The sequence below is a fragment of the Chlamydotis macqueenii genome, chromosome 19, assembly GCF_036417535.1.
Source record: "Chlamydotis macqueenii isolate bChlMac1 chromosome 19, bChlMac1.mat, whole genome shotgun sequence".
NCBI classification, from domain to species: Eukaryota; Metazoa; Chordata; class Aves; order Otidiformes; family Otididae; genus Chlamydotis; species Chlamydotis macqueenii.
The window spans coordinates 7,982,834-7,995,102 of record NC_141574.1 but is presented as its reverse complement, the minus strand read 5'-3'; the positions used below and the strand labels follow the sequence as shown (position 1 = coordinate 7,995,102).

General features: G+C 42.2%; 1 protein-coding gene across 8 annotated transcripts in view; it reads left to right on the top strand.

Annotated features, from left to right (window-relative positions):
- The window catches only part of CUX1 (cut like homeobox 1), a 275,849-nt gene that overhangs the window by 174,567 nt on the left and 89,013 nt on the right, over nt 1-12,269 (top strand). For all 8 annotated transcript variants that reach the window (XM_086763223.1, XM_086763224.1, XM_086763221.1 and 5 more), the window contains exon 9: nt 2,433-2,481. In XM_086763223.1, coding sequence (XP_086619349.1) covers nt 2,433-2,481 — 49 coding nt within the window. The remainder of the gene's footprint in view (nt 1-2,432; nt 2,482-12,269) is intronic.

The following is a 12,269-nucleotide window of genomic DNA, read 5'->3' as shown; positions in this document are numbered from 1 at the left end:
GGTCCCGTCTCCCGTTGGTCCTTGGACATCCCTCTGTTCCTTCTCTCGCTCTGCTGCCTTCATCTCTTTCCCTACCCTTGGCTCCCTTCGCTTGCCTTTGTGATCTTTAAAGGTGGCTGAGGGTCCTTTGATGGGTCCAGACCCCCTCACACTTCTGCCCCTTTCCGCTCGTCTCTTCTGCATCAGAGCCATCTTCTCAAAAAAAAAAAAGTTCCCTTGACTGAACTCAAAAACAACCTTTCTGCCCCCAAAACAGAATGTTCTTCCTCTCCTGGTCTGAGGGTTTTGTGCTTCTGAGTCCTTTGCTCTTCTCAGGTTCTGCAGTTTTTCAGACCTTTGGCTGATACCTGGCACCTCCTGTTTGGGAGGAAAGGCAGTGATTTCATTGTTCTCCGAACCCTACAGAGAAGCGAGGGGAAACTGGATTCGCTTAAGCTGTAGGCAGCGTGTTGGGATGGGACATTCCCAGCTCTGCTCTGGGAGGCATGTGACATAATCCAGACATCATTTACTGGCTCCATATAACCTGAGGCATTCACACATAAATTCAGCCTGAATGCATAAGCTTATATAAAGAGGATGCTTAAACTATCCTGGCTAAAAATACATGTAAAATACTGGGAAACATTTTTTAAGGGTGCATTAGGATGCTCTCTTCCATCTTCTCTCCGTTGCAGATACATAATGGGGTCACTTGCATGGTCTTAGGGACATCTTTTCCATAGGAAATACTGTAATTTCTGTAAGTGGATTAACAAGTATTTGGGGGCTAGAGTCTAAAACAGAAGATGTTTCAGGAGCGCAGAGGCTAAAGAGATCAAAAGTGGTGCTGTAAGTGTAGGTTAGTCATCTGGCTGCTCCCTCCCTGCACGCTTTCAATCCTTGTTTGCCCAAGGAGTGATTGTTCAATTCAGTAACTAATGTCTATTATTTATTATTAATTCAGAACATCATGTGCATGATTTCTTCCCAATGTAAGAGCACATTAGCTTCTTCTGCACAAGAAAACACATGTTAATCTATTTTCCATTATTGTCCAAAAGATTTTCTCAAAAGGCAATTCGTGTTGCCCTGACAACATTAAAGGCTGTAATTAAAAATAATTTTCCATTAATTTATATATATGCACATTTACTTATTACGATCTTTTCCTGCATTTCCCTAAGTGTGCATGCAGAAACCTAAAATGCTGTTAAAGAGTAAGTCAATATTCAGTGTAATGATGCAGCGTGGAGTGTGCCAGTACCCTGAAGTGCTTCAGTTAACCATCTTTCCCAGCACACACCTGCACAGAAAAACGGATCTTCTGTGAGATCAGCAGAAAAACAAACCCTGACTTTTCTGCATCAGCAGAGGAAGGGAATTCTAGTGTTTCACAGCTTTTACTGATAATGATCTGCCGCAGATTCAAAATGAGAACCAGACATTATGGTGTTGGCAGATTGCAAAAGGACTTGCTGGTTAAAGCTGCTGTTCGTAGGAGATGAGGACAGTGTTTATGGTTTCCATATGGTCCAGACATATAAGACAGGCAGAATGTCTGGGGAGAAGTAATATGTCTTACATTATCCATACAGAACATAGTTCTGGCTCTGTGGGCTCTTCTCCTGGTACCGTCCACGCGTGAGAGTATGCGTGTGAAATATTTGCCCATGCTTCACCATGATGATAAAAAAGGATTGCTTAAGGATTGGATGCATTTGTGTGGGCAAAGTCTTAGAAATGCTGGGGTTTTTAAAGGGTTAGGCTGGTAGCTGCCACCTAACACACGTATGTGGAGGATCTATTTTTCCTTGACTATTTGTGTCATTTTCAACCCTTTGAATTTCCTAGTCAACTCTGTAAAATGCATTAAGAGCCTCATTCTAAATTTAGAGTTTCATAAATTTGTGTCAAAAAACTCTCTTGTGCATAATGTAAAATTAAATTTCTTGTCCTCTTTGCCCCCATGATACTTTTTTTTTTTTAGCAGAATTTAGAACTGAACTTCTAGGCACACTGAAACAGAAGAGTAACAGGCTACTTTTGTGGATGAGTGTACAAGTAGTTGACTGAAGAAATTTGACTATTATGGATAATTATAATATTATTGTGAAGCACCTTTACATGTAGGAAAGATGATACTGCCCTTCTGCAGAATGTTGAGGAGTAAGATTTTCAAAGAACTAATGAACGCGCTCAGATATTGGTAGGTCATTTTGTTGCAAAAAGGGAGCAGGCAAAGGTATTGGAGACTTGCAAACCAGTACACAGAGCAGAAACTCAAGAGGATTTCACTAGTCAGAAACTTAGCTGATCAGTCTTACTGTGTCATTTTTTAAAAAAAATTGAACATTGGTATTGTTTCTGTTAATGTTGCAACTGGACAGCGCATGAACTGGTAAGCGCATTCTTCATGTGGTAACAGTGCTTCTGCTCTCTTCTTCTCCCAGGGCTGATGAAATCGAGATGATCATGACAGACCTTGAAAGAGCAAATCAGGTAGGATTTCAAATGAGTCCCTCATAAAATTCTAAGTGTAACTTTGCATTTTTTTTTTTCCTTCTCTTTTGGATTTCATGACAGTTCTTTTATATGTACATAGCAGTCATAACTGTGTAAGAAAATACGCAAATTTTGAGAAAAATACAGCTCTTCAGGGATACTGATACTCTGTGAGGATTGTATGCACAGTAGAGTAGTGCTTGCCATATATTTACCCTCTAATAATTTAAATTTAAGTGTTCCACTGTAGTTATTCTTGGGTCTATGTTTCTAAATCCATCACGTTGGCCCCTACTCAGACGTGCAGGTAACTGGTTTACCCAAATTAAAGGGTCTCTGCCCTGCAGCAGTGGCAGGGCTGCCAGGAGCCCAACCTAGGAAAGCCTGACCTTCTGCTGCAGCTCAAGCTTCTGTGGACGTCTCTGGACTTTTCTCTTTCCTTCCTTTTCTGATATGTTTTATTGGCCATACTAATTTTTAGCAAGGCCTGGATCAGACTGTGCCATGCAGGAAAACAAAGATATTGTAATTTGTTCCTGCAGACGCTGATTTGGTAGACTGTGAAATGTCTCTCCTGTGTTCCCTCACACAGTGCACACGCTCCCGAGACAGTGAATGGAATTTAAAAAAAAAAAATTTAAAAAGCAAACCCAACACCCAAGCAAAGTGCCATTCTGATCCAGTCTGTACTTAGAGTGATGGTTCGAGGTGATGAAGGAGATGGGTATGGACGTGCAGGGTTCACAGGTGATATGTGCAGTGGGTGGTGCTTTCACAGAGGGAAGCCTCAACCAGGCATTTGCTTATCAGTGAGCCTTATTGATCCCTCTGTCAGGTAAGATCAGAGATTACAGATCTTCAGTCTCTGCGGTTATGGTTTTGTAATCCAATTTAAGCTAACCTAAGAGCAGCTCACTTCCAGGAAGAGCAGCTGCACCTCCTTCCCCACCGCGCGGTCCTGCTGCGCGCCTCGTGCTGCCGGTCGTGGTTGTGGAGCCGCACCGTGAGCCAGACCGGGTCGCTGATCCTGTTGAAAGCTAACCCCCTCTCCAGCTGCTGCTTTGGTTTGTCTTTTGCTTTTGCTACGTCAGCTTTCAGCCCCCGTGCTCCCCTGGTGCAGCCGAAAAGTATAGCGAGTGTATTGTCCTTTACATTAGTTCTTTATAAATTGGAAAAATACTAATGAAGCGGAAGGCAGATTTGTAAGTTTGGGGTTGATTATCTCGTCAGTAAAATGAAATTGGGGTTTGCACAATGGGCTTTTAGTTCTGTCAAAGAACTTTTGTAGACAGCATTAAATATTTATGAAAGTGCTAGTAATTATTTGAAAATCTGTAGACTTTTTAGAAATTATGTAGATGTTAAAGATGTTTTTGGTAGAATTATTTTGTGATTTTTGTAAAGGTGGTGCATTTTGCGAAGTTGAGCAGTGATTTACCCAGTAGATTTTTTCTTGTCTCGGAGTAGTAGGGTGGTTGTAGTTAAAGAACAGGTACTTCTGATTTCCTTATTGCCATACTAAAATGGCATATACCCATTTATATAGAAATGCTAAATGTATTTTCCTATCTAACTGGAACAAACCTGCAGTGTGGTTTTTTTTTTTACTTTATCGGGGTTTTTTTATGTGCATAACCCTTAGTTTGGTTGTAATTCAGCAAACCCCAGATCTGTATGTAAACATTAGCGTGCAATTCATTGGAGCTGTTGCAAAGCCAGAAGAGGTAATTCTGTCTCCCCTTTCCCCATCTCCCCCTCCTCTGCTTCCCCCTCCCGGCTGCTGTGGTCCTGTCCCTCCCTAGCAGCAGCCTTTGCTATTGGGGTACCCTACAATGATTCCTTTGAGCTCAGTAACTGCAAAAGAGCCTGAATTTGAGGTGAAGCAGCCAGGTTTGTTCTCGGTGGGTTTAGCAAATTGAAGCAGCTCAACAAAACATGGGAGAAGCAGCAGCGCGGAGATGGGGGATGCGAGGGGAGCGTGTGGCCTTGGAGGAGACGGGGAAGGGAAAGTTCACCGGTGGAGGAGCAGGAGCAGCGAGCTGCTGGAGTAGCTCAGCTGATTTGCTGGAACATGCCCTTAGTCCTTGTCTTGTGTGAGGCTTTACCTTTATAAAACACTTCTATAAATTATAACTAAGTAATCTTTGTGGCAGCAATTCCTTTGTTTTACCTCTTTACAGTTGAAAAAAAAATTGGAAGAAATTAAATCCATTACACAGGCCAGAAAGTGAGTTTGTATCAGGCTGAAGTGTTACAATTGCAGAAACAAGTACTTAACATAATTATGTATTTAATAGTTAAATTAACATTTCCTTTTACCGTTTCAGTAAGTACTTATTCCCTGTTATTAAGGCTACCTTTAAAGAGTCATGCTCAGCATGACTCCTACTTTGAGGACAGACTGCCTTGCTGATTTTGATGTGAGATTGTGCTGCTCTGGCATTAACATTGACCCAAACGACTGGGATTTGGAACAGAAACTTACAGAACAGCAAAATGTTTCCACTGAAAATGTGGAAAATGTTGGGTGTAAATTTTTAAATACTTGATATTTCTCGAAAATCCCTTTCTCAGTTAATGCCCTTTTTAAATCCAGAGCTGGCATTTCTGGACTTTCCTTGCTTTATGTGAGGACACCTCTCTGACTCTTAAGAGGTGGGGAGTGCCGTTGCCCTCTCCAGTTCTGCAGTCACCAGAGGGTGGATGTACCCACTGATGTTGATCCAGGCGTCCGTATTCCGGGTGATGAAAGCCACGGGGACAGAGTTGATCTAACTCCTGCACTCATGTCCTGTTGGGTGAAGCGTGGACCGTTCTTCTCAGTCTTCGGACTCCATCCATCACTGTTTTTTCCTCATTTGGATCCATAAATTGTTTCATGTAGGAGCTTTCTGGGCTTATTTGTGTGCTATCATCCCCAGAAATTACTAGTTCATAGAAATAATTGCCTTCAAATACCAGTGAGCTTTGCAGATTTCTGCTTAGAAAGAAAAAGGAGTAGTGACCGCAAAGCTCAGTTTCTCTCCATTGTGTTGTCAACGCAAGGTGTAGACTGAATTTTCCCCCTCACATAACCCTGACCTATGAGAGAAATAAATCCCTCCCTTGAGCGAGGCAAGCTGGGGTGGAGGATGGGGGCTGGAGGTAGCGATGCGGCGGCAGCACGGGTGCTGAGATGACCGCCCTTCCTCAGCGGCTGATCCAGTCACTCAGTGCTGTTAATCCGAGGTCCTGAGGGTTTTGCAGCATAGCTAGCCTTGTTCTGATTTACAAAGCTCGGAGTAATTTAAGTTCACGAGTTTAAACCCCCTGTTAGGGTGAGGTGGGTGCTGGCTGGGAGGCGGTGGCCTGTGGAGGAACTTTTCCGCTATAAACAGCTACAAAAAAAAGACAAGAACAGAACATTCCAACGGCTGGGCTACCTGCACCTGCCTCGGGAGGAGCCGTTAGCTCCGTGATGTGTAGCTGTACAGGGGTGTGAAGTCCGAGGCCAGCAGCCGTGGCCTGCTTTAGCAGCGCGATGCACCCGCATCACCTGCAAGGCAGCAGAAGAGCTGTGGGCAGCGGCAGCGGGGCTCCCTTTTCCCTTTCTCTCCTCCTCCCCCAGGCTGTATGATTTCTGTGGCTTGGTCTGTTAAGGGCTGGTCCAAATATCACTAAATACAATAGCAGTGGCTCATTTTCACTTTACTAACCCACCAGCTCGATAACAAAAATAACCCGAGAGTTCACCCCCGCATCTCCATGAAGATTTAATAATCCTGTAGTTTGAGAAGGGACTCGTTTTATTAACATTTCATTTTGCACAATAAATCACTGCATATTTTCTGATATGCCACGAAGTATAATAATAAATAATTAAAACTAAACTACCCTTACTTGTCAAAATAAATGATTTATCGTAGTTTGGGATATAGCATCTTTGAATTTTTCATTGTTTGATTCCCAGAATATTATAATTTCCAATCAGTGAAGTTAATGAAGCTCCAATGTACTTTTCTGCATTTGCAACAGTTACCGGTTTGTGAATGTGTATTTTACACAAATATTTACGGTTAGCACTGTTTTGTACCTTTTCAAGTTTAGACCTTTCTCATGAGTGTTTATGGCGGTAAGTCACAAATCTTTGGGACAAATTTATTCAAATGAATTCTACTTCTGTTTCTGTATTTCATCTAGCAACCTGGATGCACCCAGTTGTGCATGAGAAAAACTGAGGTTTCTGTTGAAAAGGGTCATTCCTGTGTTGTGGACGCAGAAATACTTTGGAGTGTTCAATATGAAAAAAAAAAAAGAGGCTCTTTTTGAAGTCTTAGTATTGAGTCTAAGTTTGTGGGTTTATGTCATAGATTTTTCCAGATCTGTTTATTGGCTTTATACATTCAGTTCACTTTGGGTTTTTTTTTAAAAAAAAAAAAAACAAATGTCTAATGGGCTTTGTAATTTGGGCTTCCTGAAAAACAAAGTGCTTTTTCACTTTTAAAAGAAAAAGATAAGAATTTCAGTTAGGGTTGCTTAATCCTGGATTATTGTATTTTAATCTTGAGGAGGAGGAAATAGATTTGAAAACCAGGCTCAGATATAGGTATCCTTAGATTTTAGGAGTAATAACAGAAAGAGAACATGGGACTTTTTTTGTGGACTATATTGTGAAAGATATAGAGAGAGAATTTTTTTTTTTTTCTACGTCTATGCCATGTTATCCCTTTGGAAAAGCAGAATGTCTCACAGTGCTGATAGTGCTCCCAGATTTCTATTTCTTATTTTTTTCTGAGGAAAGTAAGTCAAATATAGAAACTTCTGTTACCAATAAAACAAGAACAACTGTTCTTTCTAAGATACATCACCGTTTATTAAAGCATCTAGGGTGGATCAGTGCCGTTTCTTCCACAGAAATGTAGTGTTAGATTTTAAGATCTGTAGAGGAAGGGTTAGAGAGTTCAAGCATTTTTTTGGAACCAGACTACCAGTAAAATATATAAAACAGTGTCTGCTATAGAAATAGAAGGAAAGCCTCACCAGGGCGTTTTAGCAGAAATGCTGTTCTCAGGATTATTTTTTGACTTCATTGGATGTGGTACCTTCCTGTCTCGAACAAATCACATTGGAAAATGGTTTGAAAAGATAGTCCCACTAAGTGAGATCGCTATAAAATATGTATGTTTTTGAGCAGCAGATGGAATAAATTCCCCTCTTTCACTTAGCAACACAACTGGAACACAGTATAGGCAGCGCAGGCGCTGGGCGGGAGGGTTTTGCTCTGACCCACCATAACAGAACCAGTGACAAGGCAATCCTTGGTTTTATGTTTCTACGAAGAAGGGTTTTCATCTTGATGGGACTCATGTGCACCAAGGCGAACACAGATACCGCCCACCAATGCTGCCAGAGTATTTTCTTGTTATTTCTGACTCCCTTTGCAATGAGCTAGATCCTGTGGTGTGCCACGGCCCCGCTGAATTCGGCAGAGTTACGCTGTTTTATAGCAGATGAGGTCATTTGCTTAATCCTGCGATTTCACTATCTGTAAAATGGGAATAATAACATTTACTTTATAAAGCACATTGAGATCCTTGCATGGAGAAGTGCTGTATAAAGGCAAAAGACGGTTAATAGGATTTTCATACAAACACAGGGGTTTCCTGTAAATGCTTGGCTTTCATTTGGGAATACATGGATCTGGCAGCCTTTCAGTGTGCAGAGGAAAGTACAGTAGCCTGAAGACAAGAATGAAGACAACCCAACCTCTTCTGTTGGAGTTTTTCTTTTTTTTTTCTGTGAAATTCTCATTGCTGGAAAAAAATAGGTGCCAAAGCCCTGGAGAGTCTTTCATGTCACAGATTTTCTGATAACCTTGCTGTGGTTCTGTGAAAGCAAGGGTCGTTTAAAGGTTTTAAAATAAATTTTTATATCTCAAAAGTTAGAAAATTAAAGCACATTGAAGCAGTGTGCTTTAATTGATCTCATACTCTGAGAAATGTAGCTTTTGCGGCAGCTTGCAAGTAAGAATGTCAGCTTCAAGCGCTTAAAACCAAGCGTGGTGATTACTGCCATAACCAGGCTCATTAACTTCAGCAGAATTACTTGTGATAATACGCACGCCGAGCCCATAGGAAGATTTTTGCCACGTACCACACTGAATTTAGCGTGTAATAAGGAAATGCAGCCTGGCTGGTGGAACTTTAAGGGAAAGGTTATACTTTTTTGCTTGTAAGTATCTCATTTTGCTATTCACACCACTGGTCTTTGATCAAATTAACATTTTACTGTAAGTAGAAGAGCACTCGGTTCATGCTATTCATTATCTTGTCAGGAAACAATGAGAATAATTTAAACTGGATATATTGTGTAAGGCTTTTTTTTTGTTTTTTTTTAATTGGAAAGCACACGGCAGCGTTACGATCGTGACCTGCTGGCTCCACTGCGAACAGTACAATATTTACATGCTGTATTAAGGAGAATGAAAGTATTTTGAAATGTTTTGTTACCAGGGAGGTAGCGCTGTGCTAGAAAAACAGCAGTAAAGAAATAAGGAGGAATTGTATAACAGAGCTCTCCAGAAAAATAGCATTTTCAGACAAAGCTGGGTTTGCATGATCGCTGTCAAGGCCATAGTGTGACTGTCACTGGTCATGGTTTTTCTAGGCTGTGCATACTGGATTTGGAAGTAAGAAGCCAAGAGTTTTAGCACTGACTGATGAAAAGCAACTGTACTATGGCATACATAGCCGAAGTGGGGTAGTTTCACACACAGAGAAGGTTGCGTGAACTTTCCAGTGGCTCCAAGTTGTGCAAGATTGCTAGGTTTTAGCCATTTTCCATACTGGGCGTCTGTCTCTGGCTGCGCTCTCTTTTCTTATTTCAGGAAAAATTGTTCAACTATTTCTAAGAACAAGATTAGGAAAAAAAATCCGTTTTTCCCCACATGTTAGGAGTTGTCCTCGCTGTTTGGTGAGGAGCCTGCTGTGCCCATATTTAAGAGAAGGGACTTGGCACTTGATGAGGGAGGCTTTGCCTTTTTCTCAGGGTTGTATCTTCTGTTGCTTCAAGTAGCAAAAGAAAAAAAAAAAAAAAAGCCTCAAGTTTGGCCAGCCTATAAGCATCTGAAAAACACCCCAAGTTCACACAAACTCAACAGAATCTGGTTTGAATTTGTCGGCTTTGATGTCTGTGCCTGTCCCAAGCACGCTGCAGTCTGTCACGGTGCCGGCTGGCTGAACATTAACCAGCCAGGTTTTTCTTCTCTGGGTTGTAATGTAAGGTTCAGCGTCACTTTGACGGGGAGCACTGGGAGGGGAGATGCTCGTCCGGGCTGCCCCTGCCGTGACGGGGAGACGGGCGATGTTGATGTGAGAGCGGGAAGTGGAGAAGGGGGTTCGAGGTGGGGAGGGAGGGAGCAGAAGGACCAGGACGGGGCTGCTGCAAGGACATTTGGAGAAGAAGCAACAAGGAGAAGAGGAAGGAGGAAATTGCGCGGGTAAGACAAATTCTGGATGTTTGTGTGGATTTGTTAGGTCGTGCGAGGTACAAGTTTGCCTGCAGCTTTTGCCTGCCTGAACCTAAAGGCACCGTGAAGCTCAGAGAAGTCACAAACAGTGCTTCCAGCAGCCAAAATGAGTTAGGAAGGGAATGAAGTGGCAAGCAGAGACGGGCAGGAGTCAGAGAAGCAAAACCAGAGGGTTTTGCAGGGGAGCAGCACCACAGCCTCTGTATGGGGGCTGCAGACAACTGAGTGAGAAATGGCCAAACGCAGCCCGTGCCACGCGGTGAGGTTGTGGTTGACACTGCTGTGCAGGGCACCAGGATGACTGCGTGCTGGGGGCTTGGGGAACGTGTATAGCTCAAAATGGGGGTTTGTGCCTGGGCATTCATTAACGCTTCTGAAGCACTTCCATCCCGTGCTGGTGGAAACCAGAGTGCAGCCTGTAAGGAAGTGATTAATCCTGTCTGCAGAGGAGAGCGGGGTTCGTTTGCAGTAAATAAAGTGCAGAGGTCACACATGAAACAAGGAGGACAAAGCAAAAAACTCGTTCACCGAGCAGTATTCATCCCAAGAGCTGAATGAATGAGGGGCTCTCCTTGGAAAAACGCAGTAGCGTGTTACCGCGCCAATCCAGCCGCCTCCCAAAGCCCCGCATGCAGGGGGTGGCGGAACGTACCTGCAGCCTTGGGGTTGGCTTTGCGGAACTTTTAAGTGCTCAGTTTTGAAACTGCTGTTCTTTTAATAGGTTTTTGTGTGTGATTTATAATTTATATTGCAATAGCACCCAAAAGTGCTTTCCAGACACTGAACGCATCTATAATTCTGGCTCTAAAAAGCTTCCATTCTGGAAAAAAAAAAAGAGAATAATTGACCAGTATTTCCCAAGCAGAATTGCCCAAAGTTTCTGTTGATGTATTTTTAACAATGCATAGCATGAAATGGTGTCTAATATTATTCACAGGATTACAACAGGTGGTGTGAATTGGCTGGGGAGGCTGTGCAGAAAGGGCAGCTGACAGCTTACTGTATATGCAGATGTAACATCTATTAGAAATATCCTCTGTGGTTTGCTTGCATGCGAGCTGAACAGAGTCTCCAAACAATGCTGCTGTGGATGGAAGCCATCAGCAGAATCGCTTAAGGCTGCAAAACCCATTACTTATCCAGCAGTGAATGGAAGAGCGAGCGCCACAGTGCCAAACTTGTCCTGCTTTGCTGGAGTTGTTGAGCAGTTATTAGATCGATATATTTACATCTACATCTAATAAAGGGCAAAAACTAATTTATCTCAATCTGTATTGTTGGCTCAGTTCTTAATCCTAATATTCTCCAGCTGCATAAACAATGTAAACTTTCTCTTTTTGTGCCTTTTTAATGCATTTCCATTTTTTCACTCACACAATAGGTTGTGTCCCATGTTCTGATTAGTAGAGCCACGTTCCTGTACTTCTTACAATTACATTTTAATTACAGCTGGAGAACCTATGTGAAATCATTTAATATACTGTTGTGAGCAAATAGCGCAGATGATGCATTTAGTGTTTGATTGCTGTTAGTTTACTGATTGATTAAACGTGCAGACAGTCTCTGCTTTGACTGGTAAGTCAAAGACCGTGCACGCACACAGCAGTATGGGTTTTATATTCATTATTTTAGATGAATTAGGTTTTCAAAAGAATTAGCTGGAAAAGCGGAGTCAGGCACACAGAAATGTGCCAGTTTTGGTGACTTAAAATGGAATTTATTGTTCAGTAACGTAAGGGACCCATCAGCGTAAAAGGTAAAAGCTGGTCGAGAAAAGTTCTGGCCTTGGCTGGTGGCAGTTCATGGGTTTGGAAGAGCTGGTGATGGGTCTTGGAAAAGGAGATAGAAAATTATTTTAGCTATTTTCTGCTGAAAGCGCAGTGTGATTTGCATGGGCAGCCCAGGTGAAAAACTGATGACTCAAGGAGGTAAGCAGTGTGGTTTCATAACAACAGTATGGATTTTTTTATTTAAAAAAAAGGAAGCAAGCCTGACCAGGAAGAGTACGTCCTGTGAAAACAACCAGGTTTTGTTCCGCTTTTCCTAACAGAAGCTTAGACACAGTTATGGAAAGGACTTTGCTGCTATTTATTGCCTGAAGTCACTAATCCATCTGTCTCTACCCAAACTCTTGTAGAGACAATATTTCCTCATAATTCTGCCTTTCTCCTTTCTATTATTATTCCATATTTGTATGGGAATTTTGTCTGGTAGCCAAGTCACAGGCTTATCAGATACTGCGTAAATCCTCAGCGGCTGATACCTGATCTGTGCCGAA